The 22,336-nt window shown below is 40.4% G+C and overlaps 1 protein-coding gene across 7 annotated transcripts in view; it reads left to right on the forward strand.

The window, feature by feature from the left end:
• The first annotated feature begins 376 nt into the window (after window positions 1-376).
• Window positions 377-22,336, forward strand: part of LOC139553644 (inverted formin-2-like) — a 33,054-nt gene continuing 11,094 nt past the window's right edge. For all 7 annotated transcript variants that reach the window (XR_011670694.1, XR_011670695.1, XM_071366193.1 and 4 more), the window contains exons 1-4: window positions 377-604; window positions 10,531-10,942; window positions 19,921-20,036; window positions 20,544-20,703. Coding sequence is in view for 5 of the 7 variants with exons in the window: in XM_071366193.1 (XP_071222294.1) it covers window positions 10,546-10,942; window positions 19,921-20,036; window positions 20,544-20,703 (673 nt within the window). In the remaining 2 variants the exon portion in view is untranslated. The remainder of the gene's footprint in view (window positions 605-10,530; window positions 10,943-19,920; window positions 20,037-20,543; window positions 20,704-22,336) is intronic.

Consider the following 22,336-nt stretch of genomic DNA (forward strand, 5'->3'; position numbering starts at 1 on the left):
TGACCAAATGTGTAGTTAATGCTGTTTGAAATTGTACAGCAGAATACCTGTGCACATACAGTAATCCTAATACCTCTTAAGTTTAGTAAGACTTTTAGATCAAATAAAATCTCAGTAACTTCGAAGAGATGAAAAGAAGCACGGAAAGCTTTCTGGAGTTCTCAGATAATTAATACCAAGATTATATAATTTTCTAAGTAATAATAATAATTGTTGGTATAAGGTTGTTTTTGTCTCTATTCTACTTGTGTAATAACAATGACCAAACACTCTACATTTGTGTGAGGTCTGCCTATCTTAAAACCCCATGACACAATAGAGCATGGTGTCCAGCTGGGCCAGATGAGTTCAGGGCGTGGGAGGGGCCATCCAGTTGTGCCTGCAGCGTCGTCACATTGCGCTCATGTGTAAACGATGAGGTCCACGACCAAACTGAAATTCCCCTAACCATTCCCACTCATTATCCACTTAACCTCTACATACATTGTACAGAGGTATCCTGGTAAAGCACGAAAGAAAAAGGCGCTTGGAAGCTGGAAAGATACGTTGTCTGTCCGCAATCGGAGGACGCGATTCTCCAAGTGTTATTTTGGCATAAGATCAGGTAAGCAGCGCAGCTGGAAACGCGCGATTTAAGGGGAATTGTCTTTTAGCGCATCGGTGGGCTATTTATGAGAACTTCAGACAACGAAGTAAAAAAAAAAATATGATAAATTATCTGAATTCGACATTATAAGCCGGTGATAGGTTTTCCCGTTATGTTCCCAGTGACACCATGAAAATGGGAGCCGTCGAGAGCGCAAAATAAAGGCAGTGCCACAACATTGGAATCCGTAGCACTAGAGTACTTACTTCACTTGATTATCAAACAAAAACACATTTTCACATCTGTTCGAAAGAGTAATATTACTGACATAAGTCTAGCCTACCTGTATTGATAATTATTTAACAGATGGCAATTCACCTAATGGACATCACATCCCCCATTATCTCTTATTTATTTTAAACAGATTATTACAAGAGTGAATATCCTGACCTAATGCATTTTGGAAATTGTCAAACATCCCCTTAATGTTCCCCATGGACACGAGGACTGCTTGTGGGTGATGCAGGTCAAGTTACATCAATGGAGTCCGTTGGTCCCTTTTGACAGAAACACAGACATATGTGGTCTACATATAGCCTATGATGCATTTTTAACATATTCACATCCTGCTAATAAAATCATGATTGTGCATTGCACTGTTTAACAGTAACCAGGTTGGGATACACTGTCCAAATTCAGTTGGAGACCTCAGCCCTGTTTATATAAGGCTCTGCTTATTAACATCACTCTCTGGTGGCCCTTTCATGCAAGCATGATCTCAGGAATGTTGTATGCACCTCTATGAATTTATTGTTCAAGGCAAGGCATGCTCAAAGTCATCATTATAACCAGCATGGCCCGTTCTAGTCATAAGGGGGGCCCCTGACCAAAACAATATAAATAAATATAGAATTACATTTCCTTGTGCATCAGCAGTTTCTCTCGTGTTATGTCAGTCACTGAATTAATCAGCCATGTCAGCTAACAGTTTTAAGATTGGTAGTTAGTCTAGCCAGATATCTAAACTTGTAGTAATCATGGCCGAATACCGACCAGGCACGCAGGGCACGTGTCCAGGGGCCCTGACCTCCAGAGGGCCCACATTGTTTTTGTTATTCATTCCCACTCAGATATCATATTAACATGGCATAAGTCATTACAAAATGAGTGAAATTGCAGAAAATTTGCTTTAAAATGGAGGGGAAAATCTCCCCCAAATGGCAAATTTGGTAGAATTGCAGGAAATTATCTATAAAACTGCACATTTCTTCTCTCTGCCCCATGGCAAAATGAGTAGAATTGCAGGAAATGTGTTTTGAAATTGCAAAGTCTTCTCTCCACCTCATTGCTACATGAGTAGAATTGCAGAAAAAGTGTTCTAAATCTGAAACATTTTCTCTACACCCCATAGCAATTATGTGTAGAATTGCAGGAAATAAATGTCAAGAGGGGGGCCACGAAAATGTTTTTCCGCGAGGTGGGGAACCCTCCAAGTAAATCTCACTTAGGGTCCCCAAAAAGCTAGCGCCAGTCCTGAGAATCAGGATGAGAGGGCTTTGAAATATCACTATGTATAATTGCCACTAAGCAAAAGCAGCCCACTCGGGGCTTTGTGACTCACAGCATACCCTCAAAGGAAAAGGCTATGTGGACACTCCTGACCTGCAAACCAACATTTTATTTCAGAATTGGTTAAAATTAGGTAAAGGTTAGGGTTAGGGTCAGTTTTAGATTTGGGTTAGTAATTTTGCAGGTCAGCAGCATTCTTATAATCTCTCTCACCCTCACAGCTGTGGGTTGCTATAGTATTCACATAGCTTTACTGCAGATCTCAAATTCCCACTGTAAGGCATTGCCATAACAGATAATTCTCTTCGGGTTATCGTCACGGCCGTGTATCTTTCCCCTCATGCCGACACCGCGATGGCTCTCAAGAAACTACACTGGACTTTGTGCAAACTGGAAACCGCATATCCTGAGACCGTATTTATTGTAGCTTGGGGACTTTAATAAAGCAAATCTGAGGAAAACACTACCAAAGTTTTATCAACACATCGCCTGCGGTATTAGCTCATCAAGAATTCTTGACGATTGTTACTCCTCTTTTCAGACATCTGCTCTGAACTCACAGGTCATAACATTGAAGTCAATAACATGAAGGTTTAAATTCAACCTCTTCAAGTTCGCAACATCAATGAAGATAGTGAGAAATGTATTACAGGCTGCTAGTTCTAGAAAATTAATACCAGATGTGAAATCTCTCATTACTACTCCTAGTAGTGCAAGTGAGGAGATGGACATCGCCAACACATTCTTTTTGGGGGGGCAAATAAGTCACAGATACAATTATGTTGAGTAGGCTGATTGGAGATGCTCAAACAACATAGAGCATCAAAGGATAATCCCAGGCAATCCAGCTTGATCTTTTAGTTATATATTTTTGAATTAGCTTTTCTAGTGGATTAAGTCTGCATTATGGAAACACGACAGTCAACTAAACTGTAGGCAGCAATGTTTGCTCTGAGACAGAGCTGAGATGACCTGGGTCTGTCACTCATGGTCAAGTCTGGCATTCCAGTGACAACAAATACGATAAATTCCATAAACACTGGGCTTCATGTGGCTCAATTCTTACCCCAGCCATGTTGTAGTTTATTTACTTTCTTCTGTTTGGCTTACACAAAAGCCCCCTGCACTCAAAGTGATAAGAACAAACTCATAGATTGTTTGAATCTTTCCTTTGAAAATACAGACAGATTTATCTACGCTGTATGAAGGAAATCAATACGGATAATCTTTTATTATATAATAGCACTTCGTTTTTACAGTAGAATAGTGGGTTGGGTTGTTTTAATGTAGGCTGCTTCCCTTGAGTACAGTAGGAGTGTATTCCTGACCTGCAGTGAGTAAGCCAATGTGAGTGTGGCTATGTGGGAGCTGTCACTGAGCATAAAGAATGTGCAGAAGCTACAAGCTAAAAAAGAATGCCCCTTTCTCCCTTTTTATCTAGATGACCCACAGATGTATGTTAATAAATGTCCAGATGTATGTTAATAAACATAAGCTATCTCTCTCTCTAACTGAGATCAGGTCAGCATTGTGTGAGGAACAACATTTTAAAAAGAGGAACACCAAATCTTGTTGTGGCAGCATGTTTTTCTTGTGTTTCCTGTCTCAGGAAATTCCTTTCCTTCCTAGTTCCTACTGAAAACTGCATGACCCATGTTGGAAAGTCCTGCTGACTTATCTAGGAAACCCTACATGATGTTCATAGATTTCTGACGTGTCCATGACTGTGTACATGACTGATGTTGTGGAATTCACCTAGACTAAAACATTCTGGGTCATTCCAAGAAATGCCTTTTGCGTTCATTTGATATTTTAAGTAGAAATTGTGCACAAATATTGCATTTTAAAAGCCTATTATATTAAATGAAGTGCCCTTTATTATAGACCACATGGACAATTCTATAAATCTGAATGGAAGACCTCCTTCCCTAAAGGCTTTCTCATCTAAACTTAATGATGGTGCTGGAGTCGTACGCAGCCACACAGTCGTGGGTGAACAGGGAGTACAGGAGGGGACTAAGCATACACCCCTGAGGGGCACCCATGTTGAGAGTCATTGTGGTGGATGTGTTGTTGCTTAGCCTGACCACCTGGGGGCGGTCCGTCATGAAGTCCTGGATCCAGTTGCAGAGGGAGATGTTCAGTCCCAGGGTCCTGAGCTTGGAGGGCAGTGTCGTGTTGAACGCTGAGCTGTAGTCAATGAACAACATTCTCACATAGGTATTCCTTTTATCCAGGTTGGAGAGGGTAGTGTGGAGTGCAATAGAGATTGTGTCATCTATGGATCTGTTGGGGCGGTATGCAAATTGGAGTGGGTCCAGGGTGTCTGGGATGATGGTGTTGATGTGAGCCATGATCAGACTTTCAAATCATTTTGTGGTGTTAGGTTCTAATTCTCAGAGTAAAACTCAACGGACACTATGAAAGCTTTAGACCAAGTTTATTCATCCCAGAGGGTTAATACAGCTGCATTAAACAAAAACATTTTCACACAAGCACTGATATTTAACCCTTCCTCCTAGGCTGAATCTCCTCCTACACATCTGCACAAACATTGCATCTTTACTGCTTGGCAGGACACTAAATAATCTGGGCCATAAACTTTTCTTTCTCCCTTAACGCGACCAGACCTGACCTCGACCCCCCTTCATCACTAATCTATGGCTCTCTCCCCTTATCAATGCCTGCCACATGTGATCGCTTCCATGCACTCAGCACATTCCAAGCTTAATTGCACACACTATATACCTTCCTCCTACAGATAACCATTAACTTCTGGTGTAGACCCTCTAAACCTAAGCACTCCCTCAGTGACATGAATAAGTATATTTCATATTCTCATAGCCCAACAGTGGCTACAGATGTGAGTAATACTGGGCGATAATAATTTAGACATGTTACCTTGGTGTTCTTGGGCACATGGACCATGGTAGTTTGCTTGAAACATGTAGGTATTACAGACTGGGTCAGGGATAGTTTGAAAATGTCAGTGAAGACACTTGCCAGCTGATCAACATATGCTTTGAGTATGCATCCTGGTAATCAATCTGTCCCCGCGGTAAATGTTAACCTGTTTAAAGGTATTACTCACATTGGCTACAGAGAGTGAGATCACACAGTCGTACGGAACAGCTGGTGCTCTCATGCATGGTTCAGTGTTGCTTGCCTCAGAGAGCATAGAAGGTATTTAACTCGTCTGGTAGGCTAGTGTCACTGGGCAGTTTGCGGCTGGGTTTTCCTTTGTAATCCATGATAGTTTGCAAGCCCTGCCATATCCGACAAGTGTCAGAGCTGGCATAGTAGGATTTGATCTTAGCCTTGTATTGACACATTGCCTGTCTGATGGCTCATCGGAGGTCGTAGCGGGATTTCTTATAAGCGTCCAGATTAATGCCCCGCTAGAAATCGGAAACTCTAGCCTTTAGCTCAGTGCAGATGTTGCCTGTTATTCATGGCTTCAGGTTTGGATATGTAAGTATGGTCACTGTGGGCAAGATGTCGTCGATGCACTCATTAACCTGTCTACGACTGGGGTTCCGCTCGCCAACAGCCAATGAAATTGCAGGGCGCCAAATTCAATCAACAGAAATCTCATAATTCAATTTTCTCAAACATACAAGTATTAGACACCATTTTAACGATAAAATTGTAGTTAATCCAACCACAGTGTCCTATTTCAAAAAAGATTTTCGGCGAAAGCAGGACATATCATTATGTTAGGTCAGCAACTAGTCACAGAAAGCATACAGCGATTTTCCAACCAAAGAGAGGAGTCACAAAAAGCTGAAATATTGATAAAATTATTCACTAACCTTTGATATTCTTCATCAGATGACACTCCCGGGACAACATGTTACACAAAACATGTATGTTTTGTTCGATCAAGTTCATATTTATATCCAAAAACCTCCGTTTACATTTGGCTTTGCATCAAAAGAAATCAGTGAATTTGCACAGAGCCACATCAAATCACAGAAATACTCATAATAAACATTGATGAAAGATAAAAGGGTTATTCACAGATTTAAATATATGCTTCTCCTTAATGCAACCGCTGTGTCAGATTTCAAAAAAACTTTACGGAAAAAGCAAACCATGCAATAATCTGAGTACGGCGGTCAGAGACCAACACAACCCAAGAAGATATCCGCCATGTTGGAGTCAACATAAGTCAGAAATAGCATTATAAATATTCACTTACCTTTGATGATCTTCATCAGAATGCACTCCCAGGAATCCCAGTTCCACAATAAATGTTTGATTTGTTCCATAAAGTTCATCATTTATGTCCAAATACCTCCTTTAGTTAGCGCGTTTGGTAAACAAATCCAGCGGAAAGTACGGACGAATAGTCCAAAAGGTTATATTACAGGTCGTAGAAACATGTCAAACGATGTATAGAATCAATCTTTAGGATGTTTTTAACATAAATCTTCAATAATGTTCCAACCGGAGAATTCCTTTGTCTTCAGAAAAGCAAATGCAACAGAGCTCGCTCTCACGTGTACGAGCGTCACGAGCTCAAGGCATTCTGCCAGACCTCTGACTCATTCCCCTCTCATTCGGCCCAACATCACAGTAGAAGCATCAGACAAGGTTCTAAAGACTGTTGACATCTAGTGTAAGCCTTAGGAAGTGCAACATGACCCATATCCCACTGTATCTTCAATAAGGAATGAGTTGAAAAACGACCAACCTCAGATTTCCCACTTCCTGGTTGGATTTTTTCTCAGGTTTTTGCCTGCAATATGAGTTCTGTTACACTCACAGACATCATTCAAACAGTTTTAGAAACTTCAGAGTGTTTCCTATCAAAATCTACTATAATATGCATATATTAGCAACTGGGACTGAGTAGCAGGACATTTACTCTGGGCACGCGTTTCATCCAAACGTGAAAATGCTGCCCCCTATCCATAAGAAGTTAATGAAGCAGGTGACTGATGTGGTAAACTCCTCAATGTTATTGGATGAATCCCGGAACATATTCCAGTCTGTGCTAGTGAAACAGTCCTGTAGCTTAACATCCGCTTCATCGGACCACTTCCGAATTGAGTGTGTCACTGGTACTTCCTGTTTTGCATTTAAGCAGGAATCAGGAGGATAGAGTTATGGTCAGATTCGCCATATGGAGGGTGAGGGAGAGCCTTTTATGCATTTCTGTGTGTGGAGTAAAGGTGATGCTGACATGCTGGTAAGAATTATGTTAAATGGATTTTAGTTTCCCTGCATTAAAATCACCGGCCATGAGAAGCGTTGCCTCTGGATGTGCATTTTCTTGTTTATTTATGGTCCTATACAGCTCGTTGAGTGTGGTCTTAGTTCCAGCATCGGTGTGTGGTGGTAAATAGACATCTACGAAAAATTGGTGAGTAATATGGTCTGCAGCTTATCATGAGGTATTCTAACTCAGGCGAGCAAAAACTCAAGGCTTCCTTAACATTAGAGATTGTGCACCAGCTGCTGTTGACAACGAGACACACCCCCTCCCCATTATGCTTACCTACCCGAGGCTGCCGTCTGGTCTAGACAATGCATGGAGAAACCCGCAAGATATATTTTATCCATGTCCTTGTTCAGCCAAGAGAAACATATAATATTACAGTTCTTCTGGTCCCGTTGATAGGATTGTCTCGAACGGAGTTCATCCAGTTTGTTCTCCAGTGACTGCACATTCGACAACAGAACACAGGGCAATGGCGGTCTATTTGTTTGCCGAACTAATCTCGTTAGGAGACCGCCTCACCTGCCTCTTTTTCGCTACCGCCTCCTCTTTCGAGTCCCGGGGATTAGAGCTTGGTCTGGAGTAAGCATAACGTCCAGAGCTGCCAACTCGTTGAAGTAGAAATCTTCATCCAAATCGAGATTAGTGATCACTGTTCTCATGTCCAGAAGCCGTTTTGGGTGATAGGAAGGGATGGCGGAGACATTATGTACAAAAAAAGTTAAGATTACCATTAAAAAACAAAATAGCAGAATTGGTCAGGAGCCCGTAAAATGGCCACTATCCACTGCAGCAGCATAAAAATAAAATAAAATAATACAGTAATCCCTCGTTTATCGCGGGGGTTACGTTCCGAAAATGACCCGCGATAAGTGAAATCCGCGAAATAGAAAACTTTTTTTTTTTTTACAATTAGCAACTATTACATGTATACAAATACAGTGACTCACGTGTAGGCCGTTTCGTCGACATTATGGGTTTAGGAGATGTTCGAAATTACAAGATAATTTGGCCAACTTAATGTAAATTTGCCAAGCTGTTTTATGTACGTACACATAACTGCACGAGACGACAAAATGATAGCACAATTCGTAGCATGTTTTGATACAAGAAGCGGGAGTGAGTTTTTAGCGAATCAGAATGCAGAGCACAATGCACCAAAAAAAAAAAAAAATTGCATTATGAAAATCCGCGAAATAGCGAATCCGCGATAAGTGAACCGCGAAGTGGCGAGGGATCACTGTAATTAATTTTTCGATTCCCCCTGTCACAAGGTGATTTGTGGATGATTTAAGTCGTCAACCCTGTTACTTGATGTGACACTTAATAGGCACTTACTGATATGGGAAAATACGTTTTTTATTGAGCATGTGCTCTTTATGACAGAATGGTAACATTTGGTGAAATAACATTTTAAAAATCATGAAGTTACACTACTCAAAAGGCACAGCATTGGTGAAACGACCCTTCTATTTACCATGGACCCTACTGTACATCACTTTGTACAGTTGAGTAGATTGTAGATCCTTGTAAGATGTTCAGATGCTTGAGTATAAACACCATTAGATATCAGAAAGCAGCCAGTGAAGCAGGAGACATTCCACCCATTCTGTAGCTAATGAACAGAGCTTTTTGACGGAAGATGAGACGGCCTGTTGTGAAAGGGCCTGGCTGCCACGGTAACATTGTCACACTGGCAGCCCAAGACGGAGAGAATCAGCCACGCCACAAACGTGTCTGGAATAGAACAGCTCCTTTTTTTGCCTGTTGAATTATAGGGAACTTGAGAACTGAATGGAAATCCAATTTGTAGGAGTTTACATTTTCTTGCATTTCAGGGTTGACTTGAGTTCCATCTAAATTCCCACTGTGGTGGAATCTTATCATCTGTACCCAGTGTTTTTACCCCTTTGTTATTCTGCATAGAGTGTTCATGAGAGCCTTTTACATTAAACTCAACCCAGAAACATTATTTACATAGCCCAGATTCCTTAGCTAAGGCCATGTGTTGCAGAGCTACATGCAGAGCTGCAATTTTGTTGTTTATATTTATCCTCTCCAATACCATCTGTTTAGGTTAGTCTTGGCAAGTGTGATATAACTAAAGGCATTTTGGGAGGAAAATTCTACCTCTACTTTTGTTCATTCGATTGCTAGATCATCACACGTCACACTTTGCAACTACAGATGAAGTATTTCTAGATTTCTGGGAATTTCGCTCTTTTTTAGACTCAATCCCTACCCAGTCAGTGTGGGCGCTTGCATACACCGATTACCAGTGGTGGCTGGTGGCACTTTAAATGGGGAGGATGGGCTCATAGTAATGGCTGGAATGGAATAAATTGAATGGTCTCAAACACACCAAACGCCTGGTTCCATTCATTCCATTTTATTCATTATTATGAGCCGTCCTCCTCTAACCAGCCTCCTCTGCTGGTTACACATTGCAAGAGATGTTTTATCTGGTAGTGGTGCAGGGTACTGTGAGGGAACAGTGTTCTGGGGCTATCCCAGAAAAGGTCACTTGTGTGATCAAAATGTGCCACTCACAGTCAAAGATCAGATGAGCTTATTAATATCCCGGGTGGTATTTTTCTCTTCACATTGATACTATTACTCAAAACCTTGTTTATGGTTGGATGTAATTGAAAATAGAGTATATACACAGAATAATATCTCCCATAAATATGCACTGTCTTTGTCATGCCTGTCTTTGTGTTTGCTGTTGATTAGCTGACAGCGAGTCGCTTCCCTTTCACTGCAGGATTAAGTTTGGATGTTTGGCAGGACTAATTCCGACAGGACTGCTGACATATCACTCACTTGTCCCACAATGTGCAGAGCTGTCATTTCTTATGAATGTGCTATGTTGTGATAAAGGCCTGCATCCTTTAGACAGGAACGCTCTGAAACAATTCTAATGGGGACTAGTTGTCCTGCATATTTATGCAAAAGTACATCTGCAGGTCAAATAGTTCATGGCTTGTTTGCACAAAACCATGCCAATAACAGTCTTACCATGAACGGCAAAAGAAAATTCACTTTCCACCCTTTTCAGCACTTTATAGTAAACAGGTTTATGTTCACTATGATGCTGAACTGAACCTCTTGCCCCCTTAATTAATTAAACTACCTTAACTTCCCTCCACAGACCTTCTCCATCACCATGTCAGTGAAGTCGGACGGGAAGAGGAAGTGGGCGGCGGTGAGGGGCCATCTGGGCTCCTCCCAGGACTCAGACACCCAGCTGGAGGCCAACCTGGAGAGTGCCGACCCAGAGCTGTGCATCCGCATGCTCCAGGTGCCCAGTGTGGTCAACTACTCTGGGCTGAAGCGTCGTCTGGAGGGCAGCGAGGAGTCCTGGATGGTCCAGTTCCTGGAGCTGAGTGGGCTGGACCTGCTGCTGGAGGCCCTGGACAGGCTATCTGGGAGGGGCTGCTCCCGCATCACAGATGCCCTGCTGCAGCTCACCTGTGTCAGCTGTGTCCGCGCCATCATGAACTCCTCGGCTGGGATCCACTTTATCGTGGAGAATGAGGGCTACATCCGCAAACTCTCCCAAGGTTCCACAGCACCTAGGAATGAGGAGAAATGCAGTGTTTAAAAATGTGTTCCACTGATGATTTAATTATTTTATTTCCGCGTCGTACACCAATTAGTTCCCAGCCCGTATGGGCATATGAGACAGGATATCAAGTATCTGTGTACAAAACAAAAAAAATATATATATATACACAGTATATATGGCACGTTGTGTTAGTTCAAAAGTTGTGTCACTTAGAAATGTCCTTGTTTTCTATGAAAACGTACATGAAATTAGTTGCAAAATGAATAGGAAATATAGTCAAGACGTTGACAAGGTTATAAATAATGATTTTTAATTTAAATAATAATTGTGTCCTTCAAACTTTGCTTTGTCAAAGAATCCTCCATTTGGAGAATTTACAGCCTTGAAGACCTTTGGCATTCTAGTTGTCAAGTTGTTGAGGTAATCTGAAGAGATTTCACCCCATGTTTCCTGAATCACCTACCACAAGTTGGATTGGCTGGATGGGCACTTACGTACCATACGGTCAAGCTGCTCCCACAACAGCTCAATAGGGTTGAGATCTGGTGACCAGTGTCTGTTCTTTTGCCCATCTTGATCTTTTCTTTTTATTCGCCAGTCTGAGATATGGCTTTTTCTTTGCAACTCTGCCTAGAAGGCCAGCATCCCGGAGTCGGCTCTTCACTGTTGACGTTGATCAACTTGGATTAGCTAACACAACGTGCCATTGGAACACAGGAGTGATAGTTGCTGATAATGGGCCTCTGTACGCCTATGTAGATATTCCATAAGAAATCTGCCATTTCGAGCAACAAAAGTAATTTACAACATTAATAATGTCTACACTGTATTTCTGATCAATTCAATGTTATTTTAATGGACGAAAAATTAGCTTTTCTTTCAAAAATAAGGAAACTTTTGAACAGTAGTGTATATACAGTACCAGTCAAAAGTTTGGACATGTAACGCCGTTCGTCTGAGGAAGAAGGAGTAGACCAAAGCGCAGCGTGGTACGTGTTCATGATGTTTTAATATAGCCTGGACACTGAAACAAAAAACAAAAGTGGAACAAAACGCAACAGTTCTGCCATGCACTCACACAAAACAGAAAACAACTACCCACAAAACACAGGTGGGAAAAGGCTACGTAAGTATGGTTCTCAATCAGAGACAACGATAGGCAGCTGCCTCTGATTGAGAACCACACCTGGCCAAACACATAGAAATAGACAACATAGAACAAAAACATAGAATGCCCACCCCAACACACGCCCTGACCAACCAAAATAGAGACATAAAAAGGATCTCTAAGGTCAGGGCGTGACAGGACACACCTACTCACTCAAGGTTTTTCTTTATTTTACTATTTTCTACGTTGTAGAATAGTAGTGAAGACATCAAAACTATGAAATAACATATATGGATTCATGTAGTAACCAAAAAAGTGTTAACTTCTTGACGCTACGTATTTTCCTAAACAACCACTGAATTGCAGAGCGCCAAATTCAAAAATAATCCAAAAAATATTTATAATCATGGAATTCAAGTGAAATATACCAAAACACAGCTTAGCTTGTTGTTAATCCACCTATCGTGTCAGATTTTGAAAATATGCTTTACAGCGAAAGCAATCCAAGCGTTTGTGAGTGTATCAATCAATTTTAGAACAGCTAGCCTTAAATTAGCTTGGTCACGAAAGTCAGAAAAGCAATAAAATTAATCGCTTACCTTTGATCATCTTCGGATGTTTGCACTCACGAGACTCCCAATTACACAATAAATGTTATTTTTTTTCGATAAATATTAGTTTTATAACAAAAAAACGCCATTTGGGTTGCGCATTATGGTCAGAAAACCACATGCTCGTTCCGGTCCTGAAAGGCAGAAGAAAATTCCCAAAAGTATCAGATTCAAATATAATACTAAAAATATTTATAATCATGCAATCTCAAGTGAAATATACCAAAACACAGTTTAGCTTGTTGTTAATCCACCTATCGTGTCAGATTTTGAAAATATGCTTTACAGCGAAAGCAATCCAATAATCCAATGATAATCTTCGGATGTTTGTACTCACGAGACTCCCAGTTACACAATAAATGTTCTTTTTGTTCGATAAATATTAGTTTTATAACAAAGAAACGCCATTTGGGTTGCGCGTTATGTTCAGAAAACTACAGCCTCGTTCCGTTCCTGAAAGGCAGACGAAAATTCCCAAAAGTATCCGTAATGTTCGTAGAAACATGTCAAACATTTTTTATAATCAATCCTCAGTTTGTTTTTAACATACATAATCGATAATATTTCAACCGGACGGTAACCTATTCAATACTACAGAGAAAGAAAATGTCAAGCTACCCCTCTCGCGCGCAGGAACTAATCAAAGGACACCTGACTCATTTTGAAAAATCTCGCTCATTTTTCAAAATAAAAGCCTGAAACTATGGCACAGCCTGAGGAAGCCATTGGAAAAGGAATCTGGTTGATACGCCTTTAAAGGGAAGAGGGGCAGGCAACAGAACAGGGATAACAAAAAATATGCATATTCTACGATCTGGGCCTGTGAAATAGTCCGTTTACCTTGGGAACGTAATTTTTTTTTTAAACAATTCTGGCCCCTAGCGTCAAGAAGTTAAACAATTGAAAATACAGTTTCTATTTGAGATTCTTCAAAGTAGCCACCCTTTGCCTTGATGACAGGTTTGCACTATTTTTTTTGTTATTTGTAATATTTTTTGTTATTTTTTTAGGGGGTGGATCAACTTTAATATTGCTGATAGATTGTTGCTTCCATCAATGTAATTGTCTGCATCATTTCCTATCCACCAGAATTTTTTTTTTAAATGTATATATATACACATAAGCATTCAGACATTTACACATATACAGTTGAAGTCGGAAGTTTAAATACACCTTAGCCAATTCCTCCTGACAGAGCTGGTGTAACTGAGTCAGGTTTGTAGGCCTCCTTGCTCGCACACGTTTTTTCAGTTCTGCCCACACATTTTCTATAGGATTGAGGTCAGGGCTTTGTAATGGCCACTCCAATACATTTACTTTGTTGTCCTTAAGCCATTTTGCCACAACTTTGGAAGTATGCTTGGGGTCATTGTCCATTTGCAAGACCCATTTGTGACCAAGCTTTAACTTCCTGACTGATGTCTTCAATATATCCACATAATTTCCCCCCCTCATGATGCCATCTATTTTGTTAAGTGTACCAGCCCCTCCTACAGCAAAGCACCCCCACAACATGATGCTGCCAGCCCCGTGCTTCACGGTTGGGATGGTGTTCTTCGGCTTGCAAGCCTCCCCGTTTTTCCTCCAAACATAACGATGGTCATTATGGCCAAACAGTTCTATTTTTGTTTCATCAGACCAGAGGACATTTCTCCAAAAAGTACGATCTTTGTCCCCATGTGCAGTTGCAAACCGTAGTCTGGCCTTTTTATGGCGGTTTTGGAGCAGTGGCTTCTTCCTTGCTGAGCAGCCTTTCAGGTTATGTCGATATAGGACTTGTTTTACTGTGGATATAGATACTTTTGTACCTGTTTCCTCCAGCATCTTCACAGGGTCCTTTGCTGTTGTTCTGGGATTGATTTGCACTTCTCGCACGAGGTTGAAAAACAAGTTTTAACCTTTCTGGGACGCACGTTCCGCTGAAAAGGCAGCACGGGGAAAAAAATATATAATAATGTAAAATATGTAACTTTCACACATTAACAAGTCCAATACAGCAAATGAAAAATAAACATCTTGTTAATCTACCCCCGATTTAAAAAATGCTTTACAGCGAAAACACAATCAGCCATTTTCCCAGCCAAAGATAGGAGTCACAAAAAGCAGAAATAGAGATAGAATTAATCACTAACCTTTGATGATCTTCATCAGATGACACTCATAGGACATCATGTTACACAATACATGTATGTTTTGTTCGATAATGTGCATATTTATATCCAAAAATCTCAGTTTATATTGGCGCCATGTTCAGAAATGTCTCCAAAATATCCGGAGAAATTGCAGAGCCACATCAAATAACAGAAATACTCATCATAAACTTTGATGAAAGATACATGTTTTACATAGAATTAAAGATACACTTGTTCTTAACCTCTAATTCCTCCCAAACCCGGATCCGGGAGCACCCCCCACAGTAAAAAAGATGACTAGCATAGCCTAGCATAGCGTCACAAGTAAATACTAGCATCTAAATATCATTAAATCACAAGTCCAAGACACCAGATGAAAGATACACATCTTGTGAATCCAGCAATCATTTCTGATTTTTAAAATGTTTTACAGGGAAGATACAATATGTAAATCTATTAGCTAACCACGTTAGCAAAAGACACCACTTTTTTTACTCCACCAGTTTTTTACTCCATCAGTAGCCATCACTAATTCGACCAAATAAAGATATAAATAGCCACTAACCAAGAAACAACTTCATAAGATGACAGTCTGATAACATATTTATTGTATAGCATATGTTTTTTTAGAAAAATGTGCATATTTCAGGTATAAATCACAGTTCTACATTGCAGCTGCAATCTGAAATAGTGCCGAAGCTGCCAGAATAATTACAGAGACCAACGTCAAATACCTAATTACTCATCTTAAAACATTTCTGAAAAATACACAGCGTACAGCAAATGAAAGCCCAACATCTTGTGAATCCAGCCAATATGTCAGATTTTTTAAGTGTTTTACAGCGAAAACACAATATAGCATTATATTAGCTTAGCACAATAGCCAGAAACACAAGCAATTTACCAGCAGCACAGGTTAGCGATCGTAACAATACAGCAAAAGATATATAATTTTTGACTAACCTTGATATACTTCGTCAGATGACAGTCCTGTAACATCATATTACACAATGCATATAGGTTTTGTTCGAAAATGTGCATATTTAGCAGCACAAATCGTGGTTATACAATGTGATCAGTGGCAACAGGTCATGCATTCTGGCCGGCGCCATCTTGGAAAGGCACCTAATCTAATCAATAAATAATCGTAAACTTGACAAATAAATACAGGTTGGACAGCAAATGAAAGATGCATTAGTTATTAATGCAACCGCTGAGTTAGATTTTTAAAATTAACGTTACTAGACATACAGTGTGCGTTACAGCCAGACTAGTGCCGCAATAATGGCGGACAAATGCGTTTACATTTTTCCACATAAATACGGAATAACATCATAAATAGCTCTTACTTTTGGACGAGCTTCCATCAGAATCTTGGGCAAGTGGTCCTTTGTCCAAAAGAATCGTTGCTTGGTTGTAAAACGTCGTCTTCAACTTCGGAATTAGCAGCTAACATTAGCTATGTGGCCACAACATGCCCAAATGTTCAAAGCGCAATACTAAGGAAATTCCGAAAATAGCAATATACTCGCATAAACTGATATAACTCGGTTTAAAATAACTTCGTTATGATGTTTCTAACACCTATATCGAATTAAATTACAGACGGATATAGCTAAGGCCGATAACTGAGCGTTTCAAAATGCCATCCTGAGGTCTTGCTTTGCGCAATGACGAACGTCGAAAAGAGAGCTCCCTTCGTTCCTTGGCCTTTTATAAGCTCTGAGAACTACGTAGAAACTCCATTCCACTTCTCATTGGTTACTGACATCCAGGGGAAGGCGGGTGCAGTTCATGTCGACCCATAGGATACATACAGAGCTTTAAACTGATCTGAGAACAGAGCCTCGTTTTCAGACCTTCGCAGTTCCTGTCATGAATTTCGCTGCAGAAAGAGTTCTGGTTCACCCACAGACATAATTCAAACGGTTTTAGAAACTAGAGATTGTTTTCTATCCAATAGTAATAATAATATGCATATTGTACGAGCAAGAATTGAGTACGAGGCAGTTTAATTTGGGAACGATAAATGTCCAAGTTGAAACAGCACCCCCTGTAGTGTCAAGAGTTAATGCAACCGCTGTGTCAGATTTTTTTTAAACTTTACGGAAAAAGCACACCATGCAATAATCTGAGACGGCGCTCAGATATAAACAACATTTCTCCGCCATTTTGGAGTCAACAGAAATACGAAATTACATTATAAATATTCCCTTACCTTTGATGATCTTCATCAGAATGTACTCCCAGGAATCCTAGTTCCACAATAAATTGTTGTTTTGTTCGATAATGTCCATTATTCATGTCCAAGTAGCTACTTTTGTTAGCGCGTTTAGTAAACACATCCAAACGCTCGTGCAGGTCCAGGCGAACGTCGGACGAAAACTTCAAAAAGTTATATTACAGGTCGAATAAACTTGTCAAACTAACTATAGAATCAATCTTTCGGATGTTGTTATTCTAAATATTCAATAACGTTCCAACCGGAGAATTCCTTTGGAATGCGCGTGACCAGGACCTGGCTCTCTGCCAGACCACTGACTCAAACAGCCCCCATCCGGCTCAACATCACAGTAGAAATTTCATTCAACGTTCTACAGACTGTTGACATCTAGTGGAAGGCGTAGGAAGTGCAAACAGATCCATATCCCACAGGGATTTCAATAGGCGATTAGTTGAAAATCGACCAGCCTCAGAATTCCCACTTCCTGTTTGGGTTTTTGCCTGCCATATGAGTTCTGTTATACTCACAGACATCATTCAAACAGTTGTAGAAACTTCAGAGTGTTTTCTACCCAATAGTAATAATAATATGTATATATTAGCATCTGGGACAGAGTAGGAGGCAGTTCACTTTGGGCACGCTGTTCTTCCAAAGTGAAAATGCTGCCCCCTATCCCTAAAAAGTTAATGACTCCAACATAAGTGTATGTATACTTCCGACTTCAACTGTATATATAAACTCCAGTCGTACTTTATTAAAAGCCTTTTCAAAATCAGCTATGAAAACCATGCCTGGTTTCCCCGATAATTCATAGTACTCGTCTTAAATTATCTCCAATGTATCGTCCATGTAAAAAACTGATTAGTCTGATTAGAATTAATAATATCTGACAAAACCTTTTTAATTCTATGTGCCAAGCATTTAGATAGAATTTTTCCATCACAACACTGAAGTTTAAGATGCCTCCAATTTTTTAAACGGACTGGATCTTTATATATACCACTTGTATCCTGTTTCAGTAATAATGAAATCAGACGTTCTTGATGTGTGTCCGATAATCTGTCGTTTATATAGGAGTGGTTAAAACTTGCTAATATTGGTCCTCTGAGTATATCAAAAAATGTTTGGTATACTTCCACTGGTATGCCATCCAGGTTTGCACACTCTTGGCATTCTCTCAACCAGCTTCACCTGGAATGCTTTTCCAACAGTCTTGAAGGAGTTCCCACATCTGCTGAGCACTAGTTGGCTGCTTTTCCTTCACTCTGTGGTCCAACTCATCCCAAACCATCTCAATTGGGTTGAGGTCGGGTGATTGTGGAGGCCGGGTCATTTGATGCAGCACTCCATCAGACTCCTTCTTGGTCAAATAGGCCTTTACACAGCCTGGAGGTGTGTTGGGTCATTGTGCAATTGAAAAACAAAATGATAGTCCCACTAAGCGCAAACCATGCTGGTTAAGTGTGCCTTGAATTCTAAATAAATCACCGACAGTGTTACCAGCAAAGTTCGTTCACCTACTCTGCGTCTCACAGCGGTTGGAACCACAAATCTCAAATTTGGCCTCCTCAGACCTAAGGACAGATTTCCACTGGTCTAATGTCCATTGCTCATGTTTCTTGGCCCAAGCAAGTCTCTTCTTATTATTGGTGTCCTTTAGTAGTGGTTTCTTTGCAACAATTTGACCATGAAGGACTGATTCATGCAGTCTCCTCTAAATAGTTGATGTTGAGATGTGTCTGATATTTGAACTCTGTGAAGCATTTATTTGAGCTGCAATTTCTGAGGCTGGTTACTCTAATGAACTTATCCTCTGCAGCAGAGGTAACTCTGGGTCTTCCTTTCATGTGACGGTCCTCATGAGAGCCAGTTTCATCATAGCGCTTGATGGTTTTTGTGACTGCACTTGAAGAAACTTGAAAAGTTCTTGAAATTTTTGGGATTGACTGACCTTCATGTCTTAAAGTAATGATGGACTGTCGTGTCTCTTTGCTTAGTTGAGCTGTTCTTGCAAAAATATGGACTTGGTCTTTTACCAAATAAGGCTATATTCTGTATACCACCCCTAGCTTGTCACAACACAACTGATTGGCTAAAACACATTAAGGAGGTAAGAAATTCCACAAATTAACTTTTAACAAGGCACACTTGTTAATCGAAACGCATTCCAGGTGACTACCTGGAACAAGGCAAAGGGTGGCTACTTTGAAGAATCTCAAATCTCAAATATATTTTGATTTGTTTAACACTTTTTTGGTTACTACATGGTTCTATATGTGCTATTTCATAGTGTGATGTCTTCACTACTATTCTACAATGTAGAAAATAGTCAAAATAAAGAATTGAATAAGTAGGTGTGTCCAAACATTTGACTGGTACTGTATATATAATGTAAAGGCCTTAGTGAGCATAAATGCACATACATAATCCTTAAGAATTTTTATTCAGTTGTAGATTTAGGAGTACAATGGCAACATGGAACAATTCAGGTCAGATATAGGCTATTATGTCAGACAAAGTGTATGGAGTGAGACACTGTGGGGAGAGACAGTGCATCGCAACATCTTCACATACACTCACAAACACAAAACGTTTTCAGAAAAGGGGCAAAGTTCACGTCACGTTTCCTTAAAATAAGCCATAACATTCTAGAGGACACCAGACAAGGGAGAAAGAAAGAGGCAGGATGTAATATGAGGACCATGACCATGGTTGTATTCATTACATCTTGCAACTGAAATCAAACCAAACAGAACGAAACAGGGAGGGACCTACCTGAATTTGTCCAATAGAAACGTTCAATGAAAAACATTTTCCGTTCCTTTTCGGTTTTGCAACGCGGTCAGCATAATGAATACACCCTATGTGTACACTGACTGTGACAATGTCTTACCACAGCCTTGGACACGTCCAATACCATGGTGAAGAAGCAGGTGTTTGAGCTGCTTGCTGCCCTGAGCATGTTCTCCTCTGATGGGTACCGTCTCGCCCTGGATGCCCTGGACCATTACAAGGCAAGTGTCATACAGCCAGACAAGCTTTCACTAATTGACAGAGGCTACGGAAATATATACCATTCATCTACAGGATAAGTTGCCTGATTGTGATTTAGGAAGGATAATGAGAGAGAAAAATGCTGGGGGGAAAGTACACATAACAGTGTGTGTGATTTTGATGAAAGCTGACTGAAATCAGATATGACAAAAAAACATGTTACATGCTATTTCAGCTCAAAAGAATCTCATTAAATAGGATAATTAAAGTAATTTTTATTCATTCCATACATTACTGAATAACCATATGACTTAGCCCCTTGAAATGCCTTCTAGTGTACAGATGTTAGACTGCCTAAGTAACTTAATTCTGTTATCTAGTTACATCCATAGTTGTCAATACATTGATTAATGTTACTTTTTGATCAATATTGAACCATTCCGTGTATGGGGTGGGGGGTGGGGCTGTCCTCACACAGTGTGAGTGAATGATATACAGTATGTCTAATGTGTTAATTTGTCCCGCAGGGTGTGAAGACCCAGCTGTATCGCTTCAGTGTGATCATGAACGAGCTGCAGGCCACAGACAACGTGCCCTACATAGTCACCCTCCTCAGTGTCATCAACGCCATCATCTTTGGGAAAGATGACCTGCAACAGAGAGACAAGATGCGCAAGGAGTTTATTGGTACAGCGCATTGTTTATCTTCATTACTCAGCCACTTGGCAGAGATTCAGTTCATCTGCAAGGTCACACAGTGGCACATTGTTAATGACAAAATGTATACTGAACAAAACTATAAAACGCAACATGGAACAATTTAAAATATTTTATTATTTAAAATAAGTTATAATTGAAATATATTCATTAGGCCCTAATCTAAGGATTTCACATGACTGGGAACACGTATATGCATCTCTTGGTGACAGATAACTTTAAAAAAGGTACGGGCGTGGATCAGAAAACCAGTTAGTATCTGGTGTGACCACCATTTGCCTCATGCAGCGCGACACATCTCCTTCGCATAGAGTTGATCAGGCTGTTGATTGTGGCCTGGGGAATGTTATCCCACTCCTCTTCAATGATTCGGGCTAGGCCCCTTAGTTCCTGTGAAGGGAAATTCAAGACGATTCCATGCTTCCAACTTTGTGGCAACAGTTTGGGGAAGACCTTTTCCTGTTTCAGCATGACAATGCCCCATACACAAAGTGAGGTCCATACAGAAATGGCTTGTCGAGATCAGTGTGGAAGAACTTGACTGGCCTGCACAGAGCCCTGACCTCAACCTCATCGAAAACCTATTGGATGAATTGGAATGCCGACTGTGAGCCAGGCCTAATCTCCCAACATCAGTGCCAAACCTCACTAATGCTCTTGTGGCTGAATGGTAGCAAGTCCCCACAGTAATGTTACAACATCTAGTGGAATGCCTTCCCAGAAGAGTGGAGGCTGTTATAGCAGCAAAGGGGGGACCAACTCCATATTAATGCCCATGATTTTGGAATGAGATGTTCAACAAGCAGGTGTCCACATTCTTTTTGTCATGAAGTATCACTGGGTCCTTCTAGCTACTGTATATGCCTGTCCTCAATCTGTCCCCTATCTTGTCCCCAAACACCTGAAACTTGTGCAAACCTCATATTCAGGGATACAATTATGCATTTGTGTCTGGCATAGATGGTGTTACATTAATCTTTTTTTGTTTTTGAAAAATATGTGTTTTAATGAAGGGGAAATCAAGATTAGGCCTATCTACAGTATGCTGTAGTGCTGACATTGTTGAAGAAATATGGGCATAGTAGTAGGCCTATCAAAATTTGATAAACTGTAGTCTGTCATATATGCTATGCATAATATTATGGTTCTTGACAGGTTATTGTATTGTCTATCCCAATATTAGACCTCTGATTATTTATTTAATTAATTAGAAGAAGCGGTCTAATGCCGTGTTCAAAACAACTCAGAACTCACCACCCAGAACTTGGAAATCTCTGACTTCAGTGCGTTCAAGACAACTGGGAACTCAGGGGAAAAACTAGCTCCGAATGGTCATCCAACTCGAAATTCCATGTCAGAAACTCGGGCATCTTTCTAGAGCGTCAACCTAAAGATCACTTGATTTAACCTTTTTTTTCTCGAATTCCCAGTTGTCTTGAAAGCACCATTATATTAGGCTAAGTAGGGTATTCTCTATGAACAGCCTTTGATTTATGCCTACCTTTTTATAATGGCCTATTGGCGGCAGTCTAACAAAAGCTTGTCTGTGGTCAAGTCGCCATTCCCTTTCTTTGTGAATTTGCTATTCACGGTAAATGTGAAA

The sequence above is a fragment of the Salvelinus alpinus genome, chromosome 25 (genome assembly GCF_045679555.1).
Source record: "Salvelinus alpinus chromosome 25, SLU_Salpinus.1, whole genome shotgun sequence".
Lineage (NCBI taxonomy): Eukaryota > Metazoa > Chordata > Actinopteri > Salmoniformes > Salmonidae > Salvelinus > Salvelinus alpinus.